Source organism: Penicillium subrubescens (genome assembly GCF_028828155.1).
Source record: "Penicillium subrubescens strain IBT 31985 chromosome Unknown utg000002l_segment0_segment0, whole genome shotgun sequence".
NCBI classification, from domain to species: Eukaryota; Fungi; Ascomycota; class Eurotiomycetes; order Eurotiales; family Aspergillaceae; genus Penicillium; species Penicillium subrubescens.
In genome coordinates, this window is record NW_026643152.1 from 7,700,366 (window position 1) to 7,714,149 (window position 13,784).

General features: G+C 49.3%; 5 protein-coding genes across 5 annotated transcripts; 2 read left to right on the forward strand and 3 right to left on the reverse strand.

The window, feature by feature from the left end:
- Positions 1-324: 324 nt before the first annotated feature.
- On the forward strand, positions 325-1,365 carry N7473_004106 (uncharacterized protein; the record flags this gene model as incomplete). The annotated part of the gene is made up of 3 exons (XM_057150046.1): positions 325-764; positions 834-1,134; positions 1,186-1,365. The coding sequence occupies 3 exons, from the start codon at positions 325-327 to the stop codon at positions 1,363-1,365; spliced, it is 921 nt and encodes a 306-aa protein (XP_057013700.1).
- A 2,788-nt stretch (positions 1,366-4,153) lies between these two features.
- Positions 4,154-6,235, reverse strand: N7473_004107 (DUF4246 domain-containing protein; the record flags this gene model as incomplete). Its single annotated transcript, XM_057150047.1, has 1 exon — positions 4,154-6,235. The coding sequence occupies one exon, from the start codon at positions 6,233-6,235 to the stop codon at positions 4,154-4,156; it is 2,082 nt and encodes a 693-aa protein (XP_057013701.1).
- A 2,034-nt stretch (positions 6,236-8,269) lies between these two features.
- On the forward strand, positions 8,270-9,008 carry N7473_004108 (uncharacterized protein; the record flags this gene model as incomplete). Its single annotated transcript, XM_057150048.1, has 2 exons — positions 8,270-8,566; positions 8,649-9,008. The coding sequence occupies 2 exons, from the start codon at positions 8,270-8,272 to the stop codon at positions 9,006-9,008; spliced, it is 657 nt and encodes a 218-aa protein (XP_057013702.1).
- Positions 9,009-9,444: 436 nt separating this feature from the next.
- N7473_004109 (carbon-nitrogen hydrolase family protein) lies at positions 9,445-10,499 on the reverse strand (the record flags this gene model as incomplete). The annotated part of the gene is made up of 4 exons (XM_057150049.1): positions 9,445-9,776; positions 9,829-10,232; positions 10,289-10,377; positions 10,455-10,499. The coding sequence occupies 4 exons, from the start codon at positions 10,497-10,499 to the stop codon at positions 9,445-9,447; spliced, it is 870 nt and encodes a 289-aa protein (XP_057013703.1).
- A 454-nt stretch (positions 10,500-10,953) lies between these two features.
- On the reverse strand, positions 10,954-12,874 carry N7473_004110 (glycosyltransferase family 2 protein; the record flags this gene model as incomplete). The annotated part of the gene is made up of 3 exons (XM_057150050.1): positions 10,954-11,951; positions 12,008-12,242; positions 12,317-12,874. 3 exons carry the CDS (start codon positions 12,872-12,874, stop codon positions 10,954-10,956), a joined length of 1,791 nt encoding a protein of 596 aa, XP_057013704.1.
- Between the last annotated feature and the right edge of the window lie 910 nt (positions 12,875-13,784).

Genomic DNA, 13,784 nt, shown 5'->3' on the forward strand with positions numbered 1-13,784 from the left:
TCTCGTAGCTTCTTGTCAAGTGCAAGTCTTTTCCAGGTTGTAGATAAGCACTCACATGTCACTCTTAAGCATCTAAACGTATCTAATAAATGATACCGCGCAGCCTTTCATGTTTACCTGCTAATGGCAGATTCCAGTGCCAGAAACTGACAGGCTTCTCAAGGTGAGGAAGGTGCCACCCTCCCTGCTTGATCCATTTTGATACAGTCTCTTTCCTTCTCTTCCTCTTTCTTCATCCTCCCCCAGACAAAACCTACCCCATAAACTCGAATGACATCGCCTCAGACCCATCTCTGACTTGACCCAGCTTCCAACCGCTCAGCCATGCCTCGCGCGATCAACCACGCGGAGCTGAGAACTCAGTTCCACACCTCGGTCTGCCGCTTGATGAACCAATTGAAGAGGTTTTCCTCTTATGTCCTCAAGGTAGATGAGCTGATGGGACTGGGGGTCCACGTCTCCGAGTTTGACCCCTTCGAATTAAACGAGGCCATCATCTTCCAACCCTTGGCGGAGCAGGAGCTGCACGACTACGTTATCGACGAGATCATGCTACAGAATGACGATATTGTGAAGAAGCTTGATCTTCCGGACTGGACTCCTCCTGAGGCTTCCAAAGTGGTCTCCCGTCTTGACGAAGAACGTGCTGCGTTGAAAGCTGCTGAGGAGGCCTATGAATATCTCGAGGCGATGTATTCCTGCTTGTCGAAGTCCTATGAACCCAAGAATCCCCTCTCCATGGCTCGGAACTGGACCGACATCCCGTGAGTATTATTTCCAAGACTACTACCCTGATCAGTCCATGAGGAGGTGACTGACTGATTTCGAAATAGTATCCCGCATCCCGAATTCACCTGGCCTCGCGAGCTTGGCTTCAACAGCTGGCCCCGTGACACCGGCCTTTTGAATCACAACAGCCTCGAACATGTCGGGTGGCGCTACCAGATAGTGAGTGAATGGAAGGACACCCCACGGCGAGGAGATCCCAAGGCCCGGCCACATGTACGCATCGTCGTCTGCCATGGCGCTATTGGCACCCCGAATGGAATTCTTCTCGGCGAGATAGGCGCTATTGCACAGGCCATCTACAACCGTCTAAACCAGCCCAGCTTTGAGAATGAGTCTTACTTCCCGGTATGATCTAGCCTTTGAGTGGGTTTGAAAACGTGAAGCTAATGACGATAGGTACTGATGATTTCGCTTTTCGGACCCCGCCATGGACGCATTCTGCAGGCTGTGTACAGGCGTACTGGGAATATGGAACTTCGTACCACTCGGGTCCAGGATTTGACGAAGATGGATCATGCTCCCATTGACCTTTTCTTGCGGTACCTTGCAAGCTATCCCCGCCGTGATGATTACTGAGGGGGGTATTTCAACGGGTGATTCAGCTGCTTGCGCAAACCTACGTCTATCCGGGATACAGGGTCTACTTTATGGATGTGATTAGCTAGCATAGAGAAATAAATTTCTAGCCTCATCTATTAGTCACTGTATACTGGTGGTCAAAAGGCAGACGCGCTAAAAGGGTCAACAACACTAAATCAAAGTACAACGTGCTTTGATCCCAGGATTCTCCCTTGAATAGAAGGTGAGTAGTAAATTATTATCCACCACGACCACTGCAACGTGAACTGAAAAATTATACTACCCTCTTCTCTTATTTCCTAATACAGTAACCTCTATCTGTAGTTGTCTAAGAGGTAACCAGAATACCATGAGAAATTGTGATGTTCCGCAAGGCTCCATTGTACACGAGCAGATGGAGCCTAGCTAATATTCCATTACTACTTGATTTGGTAGTATAAGATTTGCAGAGGACAGGCCTAAGATTGGGTGCTAAGATACCGGATACATGGAGCGAATTTGCTATCTAACCTAATATTGTATTCTCTCAGCTAGCCCACCATGCTTTCGTCCAGTAATTTAAAGTTCCATCGCCATGTTCCAGCCTTGCCATCAAATAACAATTGACTCCAGCTTTGGCATTGATTCACAGTACAGCGGTGGGTGTAGGCTCTGAAAAGAACCCCAGATAAGGCAGCGGTCCATGGCTTTCTCTTTGTGCATATTGTCTCCGGGATAGCTGACGGAGAGGGGTGCGACAGCTTGGGTTTCGGGCAGTTTAGTGTGTCCAGGGTAGCATCTGCCGAGTTCAGTTGGCTAGCCGGAATTGGGGTGCTCAGGTCTTTCCAGATTGTTGACGGGCAGGTATTGAATCTCTGTTTTGAAAAAACCCAGACCTCTTTGGATAGTTGTCTGGAAAACTCAGGCCTTCATCATTCTGGTCATACCCACAAACAGTAAATGCAGAGTCCAAACCTCCTTCCAAATGTATATCCACCAGGCGAGGATGGATGGAATTTTGGAGCCGGATATTCAGGTACGAGTGAACATATCTAGAGCCACCAAGTCAGTTCACGTGTCATTACGCTTGAGATATGTGAGTACCATACCTTCGTAGCACTGCTTTGCCCTTTCTAGGGACTTTTGGCAATGAGTGACCATGATCGAGGCGCATACTATTGTGCTGGGATGTAGCCACCGTGTGGAAAGCATCAGCCTCCTCTTCTCAGGACGTGATAACGGGCTACGGCAACCCTTATTGCAATCATTTGTCGCAGTTATTCCATGTGTCAAAGCTGATAAATAGGTTCAAGCGTACTCTAGGGCCATAGTTCCATATTCGTCTGGCGACAAGTTTGGACCTCCCTAATGAGCTGGGAATTCTCTCTTGAATTCCTTCCTCACGGAACGTTTCTCTCTTGCCTTCGTATTAATACCGTATCTCCTTTTCGTCCAGTGAGTTTTCGGCACAGGTGACCATGTCCTCGGCTACCTTGGCATGAACCGGGATTGTATCCTCACTCTTGCATGCCCGACACCAAGCTGTCAGGGCATAAAGCCGGGCCTCAGCCGCACTCCTGATAAAGAAGTATATCAGTAATTGACCAGTTTATTGAGTAGGGAACAGTCCAGAGCGTACTCACCACCATTTCAACCACTCGCAGAGAGTCCTTGACTGCCGTTTCAAGGCTTTTTAGATGTGCCTTTAACACGTATCCAATTTTATTTGTAATTGCGGTCTATTTTTGACTTTTACATGTTTTATGCCGTTTGGATATTGACAAGGCAAATCTCCACTTGCAGGTATATCTGTAGCTGCGGGTATCTTCCCATTCTTCCAAGGATCGATGTCTTATTTAGCTCTAAGGGTACTAGGAGCTACTTATAACCTTTACTAATAAAGAGTTTCTGTAACTAAGCCTTCGAGGTTAGCCTCGAATTCCGGAATACGTGCGATAGAACAGGATACTAAAAAGCAATATATACAGGTATATCACTAGAGAGGGACTATAAACGATCTCAGGAAGTGCAAAAGACTCGGGGGTATAGATAGGAGCTTAATTATATTAATATCTTTGCTTAGGTGTAAACTGAGTTCTGCTTTGTAAGGCTAGTGGTTCTGTGGTTATCAATAGTGAGGCGAATCTAACTATTCTATAGTCTGTTATTAACTTACCCAAAGTAGGTCGAGGATAAGAAGAAAATGAGTTTGCGTCGAATCTCTTTTTGGGAGGGTTCTCTGAAACGTAGACAAGATCAGGATTATTTACTATCCCTTTAGATTCAGACCGTGCATATATATTTGTAGTACTAAGAATCCCTCGATTAAAGTCCCTGCTTAGGCCCTGTTCCTCTTCTCCGCCCTAGAAGGAGTGTTACGATATACCTGAGGTTATCCACAAATGCCGGTGCCTCAGGCTACCAGGACCCTGGTAAGCCGCCAAGCTTTCGGTGGAGGTTCACTAGGGCTTCGCTGCCAGTACGTGTACGAACTCCTGCAAGGAAGGCCTGTTCCCCTAGTTAAATTGAACAAGTTTGACACCATTTTCGATCACGAATAGAGCTCAAGGCAACTCTGATTAAACTGTGTTGACCTTCCACTGTTCAACCTGTTCGCTGTCGACCCACCTCTATTGCACTTTCGTCTCTCGTCCATAATCGTGGTATTCGATCGACCTGTGTGCGCCTTCAAGCACACCCCCCAGGGTTTATGCAAACTAGGACTAGTACATGCATGTGACCCACCGCCCCACAAGCGTCTATGTATGGCGTACTCCGTACGTCTTTTGCAACCCGATACGAGAATTCACGGAGACTCATACCCGACTCCGGATGCTTCTGTCGCATCCCGGGCTTGATATTCGTCATACGGAAGGAAGCTCACGAGATGGTGGCCTACGCACTCGTCAACGGCTTTACGTTTCCGCTTATGATCACGACGGAGCTCTTCGCGCATGCGCTCTGCCTCTTTCCTCGAGATAGGCCACCAATCTGTTTGCTCCATAACCAGCTGCACTAGTTCCGCTGGCAAGCGTTTGTCTAACCCAGCAGTCTGCCGCGCTTCAGAGGCCCACCAGTCATGCTGCTGGGCTGGCACATTCCGTGTGGAGCAGATTCGATAGTGCGGATCGACTAGACGGAGCTTAACTACAGTTAAATGTCCGGGCTGGGTGGGATCCGCCAAGTCAAATGGCTCTCGCTTCGACCGAAAAGTGGCGGGCCAGCTTAGCAGACGACCTTCCAGTAGTGGAATAGAACCGAAGGTATGTAGTGCTTCAGGTGCTTTCTCTTCGAAAATCTCAAAAGGTTCCACGTCTAGCACTGTCCCCATTGTGTCCGGCACCTTGCACTCGAACTCCATTGCGTGTATTTTATCCTCGTGGTCGAATGTGATGCGAGGCGTGGTGATGTTTTTTGCCTCCACCACAAACAAACTCGTGGCTGCAATGCGGTCGTTGCGTAGACCCTCGGTGTGAAAATGCGCATCGCCGGCATAATTCGGCTTCTCCGGTGTGAGTTCAACGCGAGAGATTTCGATTACCACCTGAAGACCGTCTTTGCGGAATTGTTCCTGAAGCTGAACAGCTACTCGTTCATGATGAAGCGGGTCTGGGTATTTGCCGACTCGCTGAGGTATAATTGCGCGCCCGGTATACTGATCTTCCTTCCATTGCTTATATGAAAAAGAAATGCCAGGCTTGGGGTGGTCGAACCAAGACCGACGATCACGCTTGGTCCTTATCAGGCGACTCACAAACTTGGGAATATCCCACTGGTCAGGTTTGATTGCATCAAGTAAATTAGCCGGAAAATGTCGCCGGCGTCCCGCCTGGCGCCATTTTGGCGGCTCGGGGCCGGAGATGTACTTCCGAGCATCTTCACATCGCTTTTGCCACTCTTGATGTGTTTCGCAGAGCGCACTCCAGTGAAGCATTGGGTTGATATCGTGGAAGATTTGGCGGTCTTCTAGGTGATTATGGATATAGCAACCGTATGTCAGTATTCGCGGCGGACGACGGCCACGCTTATTGCCTCGGAACAGAATCTCGTTCCATGACGGTATCGAGGAGGTGATGAGATGTTCAAGATGGCCATATAGGTTTCGGTGACGTTTGGGATTCAAATTATTAACGTAGGAGGTAATTCGAACGTCTAGAGACTGCTCAGACAAGAATTCTACCTCGCAGGGTAGCCATTGAAAGCGATTCGAGTAGCAGCTCTCGGGGCCCCCGGATCCAACCCTGCGGAAAAGATCGATTGGTCGTCGACTAAGTTGATCGAATGGATGTGGAGGGGGCTCTTTATCAACTTGCCCGGTTAAACACCATAAGTCACGCATAGTGACCTGCCCTCCTTGAGATAAGATAGGCGACCGAGCATAAACAAGGGGATACAGTGATGGATCCACCAGCGGAGATTCATGATCTGCCTGGGGCCCCAAATGAGCCACTTGTCTTTGAAGGTCTTCCCAAGGCACTCCCGACACGTCCGTTTGACACACAGCCGAGGAGCTATCGAAAACTAACAGATGTCCTGTAATCTGCCAGAGCTTCGCCTTATCGCGTAATTCCGAGATGCACCAAGCCCACGCGAGATCGCTGATAAGAAACCCTTCGGGGCCTTCCACTGCCTCTCGGTGCCACTGGGTAAGTTGTTCCTCGTCTGGATGTAGGATTGAGCAATCCCACCCGGGTGTCTCAGTGATATGTTGCATCAGTCGTAGCATAGCCATTTCACGCTTGGTTAGGCGAGGTGAGTGGCGATACTCCACCAGTCCATGCGCGAACCGGTTCTCCGGAGGGAGCTCAAAGTTCAGGGGAATGCCCCCGAATCCAGGGACCTGAAGTGGACCATGGCCGGTGTTGGTGAGCTTTGTCATTTCGGACATAAGATGATAAGAGCTTCAGGAAATTTTTGTTTCCCGCTAAATGGCCACAGTCCACGAGGTGGTTATTAAATAAACCGTACCTAGTTGAAGGCTCGCCTTCGCGCGGTCCAAATCAAGCAAGGTACCTAGACTTGGCAGGCTGTCGGTTTCGAAATTTGGGTAATAGGCGAAAAGAAGCAAAGTAATAATGTAACTCTGTGGCAACAAGTTCCGCTTTATATTCTATCTAAGCTAGTTTAATTTAAGTGCAGTATGAGCTAACACATCGCTTATCAAGCTGCGTTTGACGGGCCGCGGCGCGATTACCGTCGTTTTGGGGGCGGGGGTTGAGTTTCCCACTACAAGCTTCTTTCCTCTATGGACCTTACGCGCCGAATATGCCTAAATCGTCCATATTACTTCGTACAGTGGGGTTTCCAAACGTCTATTGAATTACAAGATCGCCTCCTGTAAAGTTAGGGATTTACCAGTGATTAGTTAGGCGTTGACTAGTATAAGAATTTGGGTTTTCTGTACGCGCGACCCCCACACCACTAAAACTATCCGAAAAGACCAAAAACTAAGTGATAGGGAGGACGCAGAGAGGGCGATAGATAAAACGTATCTGTTACATAGATACACATTCTGTTTGCAGTGGATATCTAAGATAAACTGAAACCGCGTCCCGTGACAGCGTAGGTTCCCTTTACAGTGACTACGCAAAAGTTTCAGCACCCCCTAGAGACCCACTCTCAGACCGCCCACCTACCGCCCACCTAAATCGTACACACAGAATAACCAATATTGTGCACTTATAACACCATCCAGAGACCATGACTTCTAGGGTACAGGCCAATTATTGAGTCAAAAGGGTGTTACACCCCTTGATAGGCAAATTGTGTATGTATTTTGTGGTTAATATGCAATCCATGGAGTTCTGCGGGAGGTTTTGCGACCGGCAGTATTCTATGTAATTGGTGTGATGTGGCGTGGGGGGGGGTGCTGAAACTTTTGCGTAGTCACTATAGGCTGTGGATCATCCATACAGCTTACCACGCTATGGGGTAGGCAGTAGTTACACCACGAGTAACTAACTAACTATCACTGAATATTCTTAATAACTCTTATCCGATAGGTCTGTGGCCTATCCGTTGCTGGCATCTCCACCTTTTTATATACACTACCTCAAAAGAAGCCGCGTAGTTTAGTATTCGTGTAGTCACGTTCTATATTACGAATACACCTCTAAGTACCCTATGCCGACATGAATATTGATTCAAATGGCTGGTAGACGGAATATTCAATTATCGAGTATGTTTTGAAGTCTTTCCGTGGCAGAGTTAATGGCAGAAAAGGTGGTTAACCAGAGGTTGCACAATTTGCGCAGTATACTCTGTACATACATCTAGGGTCAGGTTAAAGGCACTACATAAACGCTACTCGCACTACAAACTAAACCACTTTCGGATGACCGCCAATTCACCCCCAAAAGGTACTTGCTACCTTTGCATAAACTCTGCTAAGCCCTTATGTATAGCTCTGTCTTACAGAATATAACATTCGGAGTTGATTTACTGCTCTGCTAAAATTCCTCGAAACTTAGGGTTGCGGCCCGGATAATAGTATTTCCGTGCCGAACTATATAGAAATGGAGAGGCATTACGAGTCTCATACGCCTACGACAAAGACTGTATCTTATCATTCTGCAATGTAATCGTTCTCAAAGAGCCACTAAAGAGTCTTAGCTATCTTTGACATACACAATATCTACTGAGAGATACACCAATATCTTTGGCGTGAGAAAAAACCCGCAAAAAATGACTATACGCATACGGGTATATGGTAGAGATGGTGAGCTACTTCGAGTCCAACGTGAATATAAATACGAGAAATACGGCTTCTAAAAGAGTAAGAGCATGAGAAATGCACTTTACCTACGACATCTAATGTGAGGCCTTCGCCAGGTTTATCCTCCTCCTTTTTCCTCTCTCGTTTCTCCTTCTTTCACCACCACATCATCACAATCTCTCTTCTTTTCATCTCTCCACCACCAGGATGTGCTTCAGCGAGTACTTCGCTGTTATCCCGCAGGGATGCCGTGCCGAGAACAAGCATGCCTACATGCTGAAGGACGTCATCCCATGCTTCGAAACCGTTTTCCTCGCTATGGCCCGAAATGCCGACGCTGGCGGCGATCCAGCTACCCTAAATATCACCCTCTGCGGCCCCAAGGACTGTCTCAAGATCGACTGCTTCCGTCAGAAGCTTGAGGTCAAGGCCCTGCAGGTGAAGGACCCTTACTGTCCTGTTTGCCTGTGTGAGAAGACTCTTGCTGAGGCGTTGACAGTGGAAGTAAGTTGATTCTGATATTCCGCGAGAAAGAGAGATAGTGAGAAGCTAGTTCAAATGCTTATATCTAATTTTATGTATACAGGAGAATGAAAACACCCAATATGCCATCCTGCCAAATGGCAATGTCCTTCGCCCCGCCGCCGACAACCACAACGCGCTGCCAAAATACGTGGTTCAACGCCAGTTCTTCCTCAAGAGGGAAATCATGTCCGAGTCCAAGCCCATCAGTGTCAAGACTGATGTGTCCAGCAAGTTGCGCCCCGCCCCCCGCCACTCCAAGCTGCCGGCCGGCATCTGGGATGAGCCTGACGTCGACGATACATTCAACATGTATGTGTCGATGTTCATGGGACTCTACGATAAGCACGGTCGTAATGAGTTGGAGGAGGTTCCGGGTGCTGAGCTTCGATGGTTCTATGATCCTTGGGCCGATGAGGAGTGAGCTTTGGTCTGCGGGTACTCTGGTTCTCTCTCTTTGTTCTGTTTTTTTTCTCTGGGGATTCGCGGTGTACTTCTGATAGTGCTCGCTTGCATGGATGGGATGGGATGGATGGGCCATGCTTTACTTTTTTCTCATTGTTCTTTTCTTTTCTGGTTGTTCTTCATTTTTTTCTTCTATTTCCACTTCCTTCGTGGAAGATATGCAGTCTTTGCTTTGCTTTTCTATGGTCCCGGGGTCTTTTTAAGGTCGGAGCGTTCTTGTTCTTCATTTCATTTCTCCTGCTTCCACTTTCTTCCTGGATTTGCAGTTTTTTTCGCTGGTGATTCTTGTATATTTATTTCTTTATAGAAAACCGTAGAACGTAGAACAGCTAGCTGTAGTCCACCACTGTAACCAAGCTACTAACCCCCTAGATCATCTCCATAGAAAAACATCTTCACTGCAAAGACGAATGCCGATAAAGATAATGCCAACCCTCCTTCCCAATATCCTGCCTAACCTTATAATTCTTCTCCGCAATATCTAGCAGGCCCAGGTCCATATTCACAACACAAACCCCCTCCTCGGTACCCATCTTCGCCACAGGTCCCACAATTGGAAGTGCAACTTGCGACATACCGAGGAAGTTCTCCTTCGGACCGGTGGCATTGACGAAGATGATACCGCAGGTATTTTCGAAACAACGGGATGTGATGGTTGATGCAAGGAAGAGGGCTTCTGAGTCGGGATTGTGGTGGAGAGCTTCTGGGGAGGCATCGTGTGGTGTCCCTACAACAATGAGTAATGTGTATAGAGGATAGTAGTGGGTGGAAAATCGTACAGAAGGTAGGTATGATCACGATATCCGCTCCATCGGCAATCAACTCGCGGAACGCCTCGGGGAATGCCAAATCCCAGCAGATCAACATTCCAACCCGGCCAATCGGTGTGTCGATTGCCTCGTGGCGCTCTTCACCGGATGAAGTCAAGTGTGGTCTCTCAGGATGCCAGATATTCTTCTTGCGATAGGAGCCCAGGATAGTACCATCGTTGGAGATGAAGTATGCCGTGTTGTAGAAGAGAGTATCCTCATCAGGTCCGACGTGCTTCTCGATGATTGTTCCTGGAACAATGCAGATCTTCAGCTCCTTGGCTAGAGATTGGTAGTTGGCCCGGTATTTTGCGGCTTCGCCGGCTTGTTCAGCCCAGCGGGGGTCATTGGGGACCCAGCCGCTCAAGTGGTATCTAAAGAAGAATGGACTGTGAGCGCCAGGAATTGGAGGAGTTCAGGGTATTCTTACTCGGGGAGAACAGCTAGTTCTGCGCCGTCGGCAGCGGCTTGGCGGATATATTTGCATGCTGCTTCATGGTTCTCCTCGATGGCCAGGTCCTGCAAGGCTTCAATTTAGCTACAATCCCGCAGTTGCGTCATCGACAGGCGGAGGTTGGAGATAGGGTACATCGAACCTTGATATGCCACTGAATAGTGGCAACACGGCGAATCGGAGCCATATCGTAAATTGGTGAATAATATAAGGATTCGAGTATTTACGAACAAAATTAGGAAGTAATAGATCAATTTATAAATTAACGACGTTGGAAGAAGCCCAGAGGGATACCCCAAGGGACCCCAAAAAAAGTTGGAGATGGTGGGCCACGGACGCGCCCGCGAATCAAAACCCTCCAAATGAATCACCCCGCGCCGAGCGTCTACTACCATATGCCATTACGCGCGATATGCTACAGTACATAGGTGGGTATTAGTGATGGGTCATTCCTTGCGAGATTGACACTGTACAAGATGGGAAAACAAGGAAAATAGTACAAAAAAAGAGGACAACAAACATTATGGGAACATTAAGGTTGAGACATAGATCATGTAGAAAATAGGAAAAACGTATCAAACGAAATCCACACAAACGCCGGGGGAAGATCCAAACACTTCCCGCTCTATGCAGAGGGCCGTTTACGCCAGGCCCGCTGCGTCAGTGTTGAAAGTCGGCTTCTTGCTGACGCGGTAGACCAGGCGGTCTGTCCAGAAGTGCGCAAACACGGCATGCAGGGTGGGCACGGCGCCGAAGACGGTACCCGCCACGGGGAAGCAGACTCGGTCTAGCAGGTACTTGGGTTGGTACCAGATGCGCTGGGAGCAGCCAGTATCAGGGAGATTGGCCTCGCGCATATCTTGCATCCGAGAGTTCAGGCAGAGTGTATGCCAGCGCTCGTACAGACTCAGACAGATGTTCATTCCGATGAAGGAGAGCGCGCGAAGCAGATCGGTGAAGGAGAAGGCCCAGGCCAGCGAGGGGTGCAGTTGTGATGCTGGCACCCAGTTGGAGTATATGACGGAGAACAGCATGATGATGGTGAGATGGCAGGGCATAAAGTGCGCTTCCCAGAGAAGCTCGAGGAGGGCAAAGTGACGAGGGCGCAGGAAGAGACACCGCTGGTTGAAACGGAGGTAGCTCATTGTGCGACGGGCTGCGAAGCCCGAGTCCAGAGCTCCCCACATATGGCGCAGGGCCTGGCGGTACCGGGCGAAGAGGGTGTCGACTGTACGGCGCCAGCCACGACCGCCGTCGGCGGAAACATTGCACTGGCTGGCGGGGACGTGGATCACGCGCGAGATAACATTGCCGGCGGTCTCGAAGTAGCACTTGAGCAGCATGTGCATGTCCTCACCGATGGCGGTCGGATCAGCGTCCCATCCGCCGACCTTCTCGGCCATGGAGAGTGGCAGAGAGTAGACGGAGGTGGGAATGGAGATCCAGGTACCGGGGTACATGGTGGACAAGCCGGCGAAGCCCCAGAGCAGATCAGCGCATCTCACGAGCGCAGGGCTCTCGTGAGAGTTGCGATCAAAGATGATGGGGCAGCAGTAAAGAGACCGGTCAGCCTCGGTGATGTGCGAATAGTGTAGACGGCGAATCTCGGTAAAGTAGTCACGCGAGAGGTGAGTGTCCGCTGGAAATAGCTAGATTAGAATTTGGTTTTCCTAGATAGATAATGCGCAGACTTACCATCCATGACCGTGACCACGACATTACAGCAATCCATCTTCAGCTCCGGGCGATGAACCTCAATGATTGCGCGCGCAGCACAGGCCACATTAGAGCTCTTGCCAGCAATTTCGCCCGGGATACCGGTAGCATGGAAAGTTGGTCGAATGTTCAGGAATGACTTTTCAAACATGGACATCAGATGCGATGCCTTCTCGCTAGCGGTGGCCTCCTTCTGCTCCATAGCCAGGTAGATCTATTCTATGTTAGAGTCTTGGTCACGTAGTGTTCGTGTCGTCTTCCAGATCATTCCTGGAAGAGAAAACCTACCTCATAGTGTCTTTTAGCCCGCGGGTGACTAGCCAATACCTTGAGAGTGGTCTCCAGAGTGTGCAAATCCTCGCAATAGTTGGGAAGGATAATCGCGTGTATCAGCTCCTCCTCATGGAGCTCGTTCACGGTGATATTGGCGTCGTCAAACTTCTTGGAAATGGACGAGTCGGACGCCAGCGAGATCGGGGACAAAGGCTGCTCAATTAGCTCCTCGCCAGACATTTGAGGTGACTGGATAGGACTGCGCCAGATGCGGCGATTGAAGGCCTGCTTTGCGTTACTAGTCGCGCCCAAGATGGACCATCCGAGGCGCAACGTAAACCCGAGCATGTGGCAGTGGATGAGCACTGCATAGACGATGAAGATGGCCTGAGCGAGGTTGAGCCCGCTCCAGAATCCATCTTGCGGCGAGGGTTTGCTGGGATGGACCGGACTTGAAGGGAAGAAGCTCTTCCACAGAGCAGACTGGCAAATGTCGGAGAAGGCACACAGCAGGAGGATTGCCAGGCCGATGATGCTAAACCCCGGCAGGCAGCGCGTCAGCCATGCCAGCATTGTGACTTGAGGGTGAGGATGGATTCGCGGTGGAAGGGATAAAGTATACAGCCACCACAGAAGACGGCGAACACAACAGCAGAAGGGAGAAGACAAGCAGAGCAGGAAGAAAAGGAAAGAATCAACAATGGGTTATTTTGGAAGCAAGCAAAGAAAAAAAAAAGAAAAAGGTTATCGTGAGGGGCCCCTGAGAGAGGAGATGGGTCACCAGGATAGCTTACCAACAGGAGGCCTCTACCTTTGGATGGCTTTGCGCCTCACGCAGCCCACATGTCCAAACTAAGCATCACAATAATGGAGCATTGGAGTTGGGATGATCGACTTGGATCAGCAAGTCGAGGTGGCCCCCGAGAGCTACACGAGACAAAAGCGGACGAATGAGAGTGGCGGACGAGAGAGTATGGGAGCGGGTGCATCAGGGACTCGCTATCGATCCAAAAGGGTCACTATCAGCAGTAGAGAAAACAAGGGTAACGGGTTATGATCAGTGCAGAATCAGTGCGTATTGCCGTATACGGAGGCTACTTGTTAGTGTCCACTCATAGTACTATCTAGTGGAGATCACTGGACCCTGAATAGTCCCTGGCTCTCTAGTCCCTTTCTCTCAGCTCCGATATGCGCTCCTTCTACTGTCTTTTTCCAACTATACAATTTCGCAATTATCTGCTTTAATCGGCCAAGACCCTGGGAAGTGGGTCCGATCCCTTAAAGCTGCAAAGCTTGGCTTGACTGGATGTTCTGATTGGTGGAGATACTGCTGAGATAAGCATCTCCCCGTGCACGTTCCTCCACGGGCCAGTAATTAGCAGCAATTAGCACAAATTAGCGAGGACCAATCAGATGCAGTCTAGTTGAAGCGTGCCACACTCGAAACCGCCCAGTTGGACACGCCTCCGAAGTATGAACATAG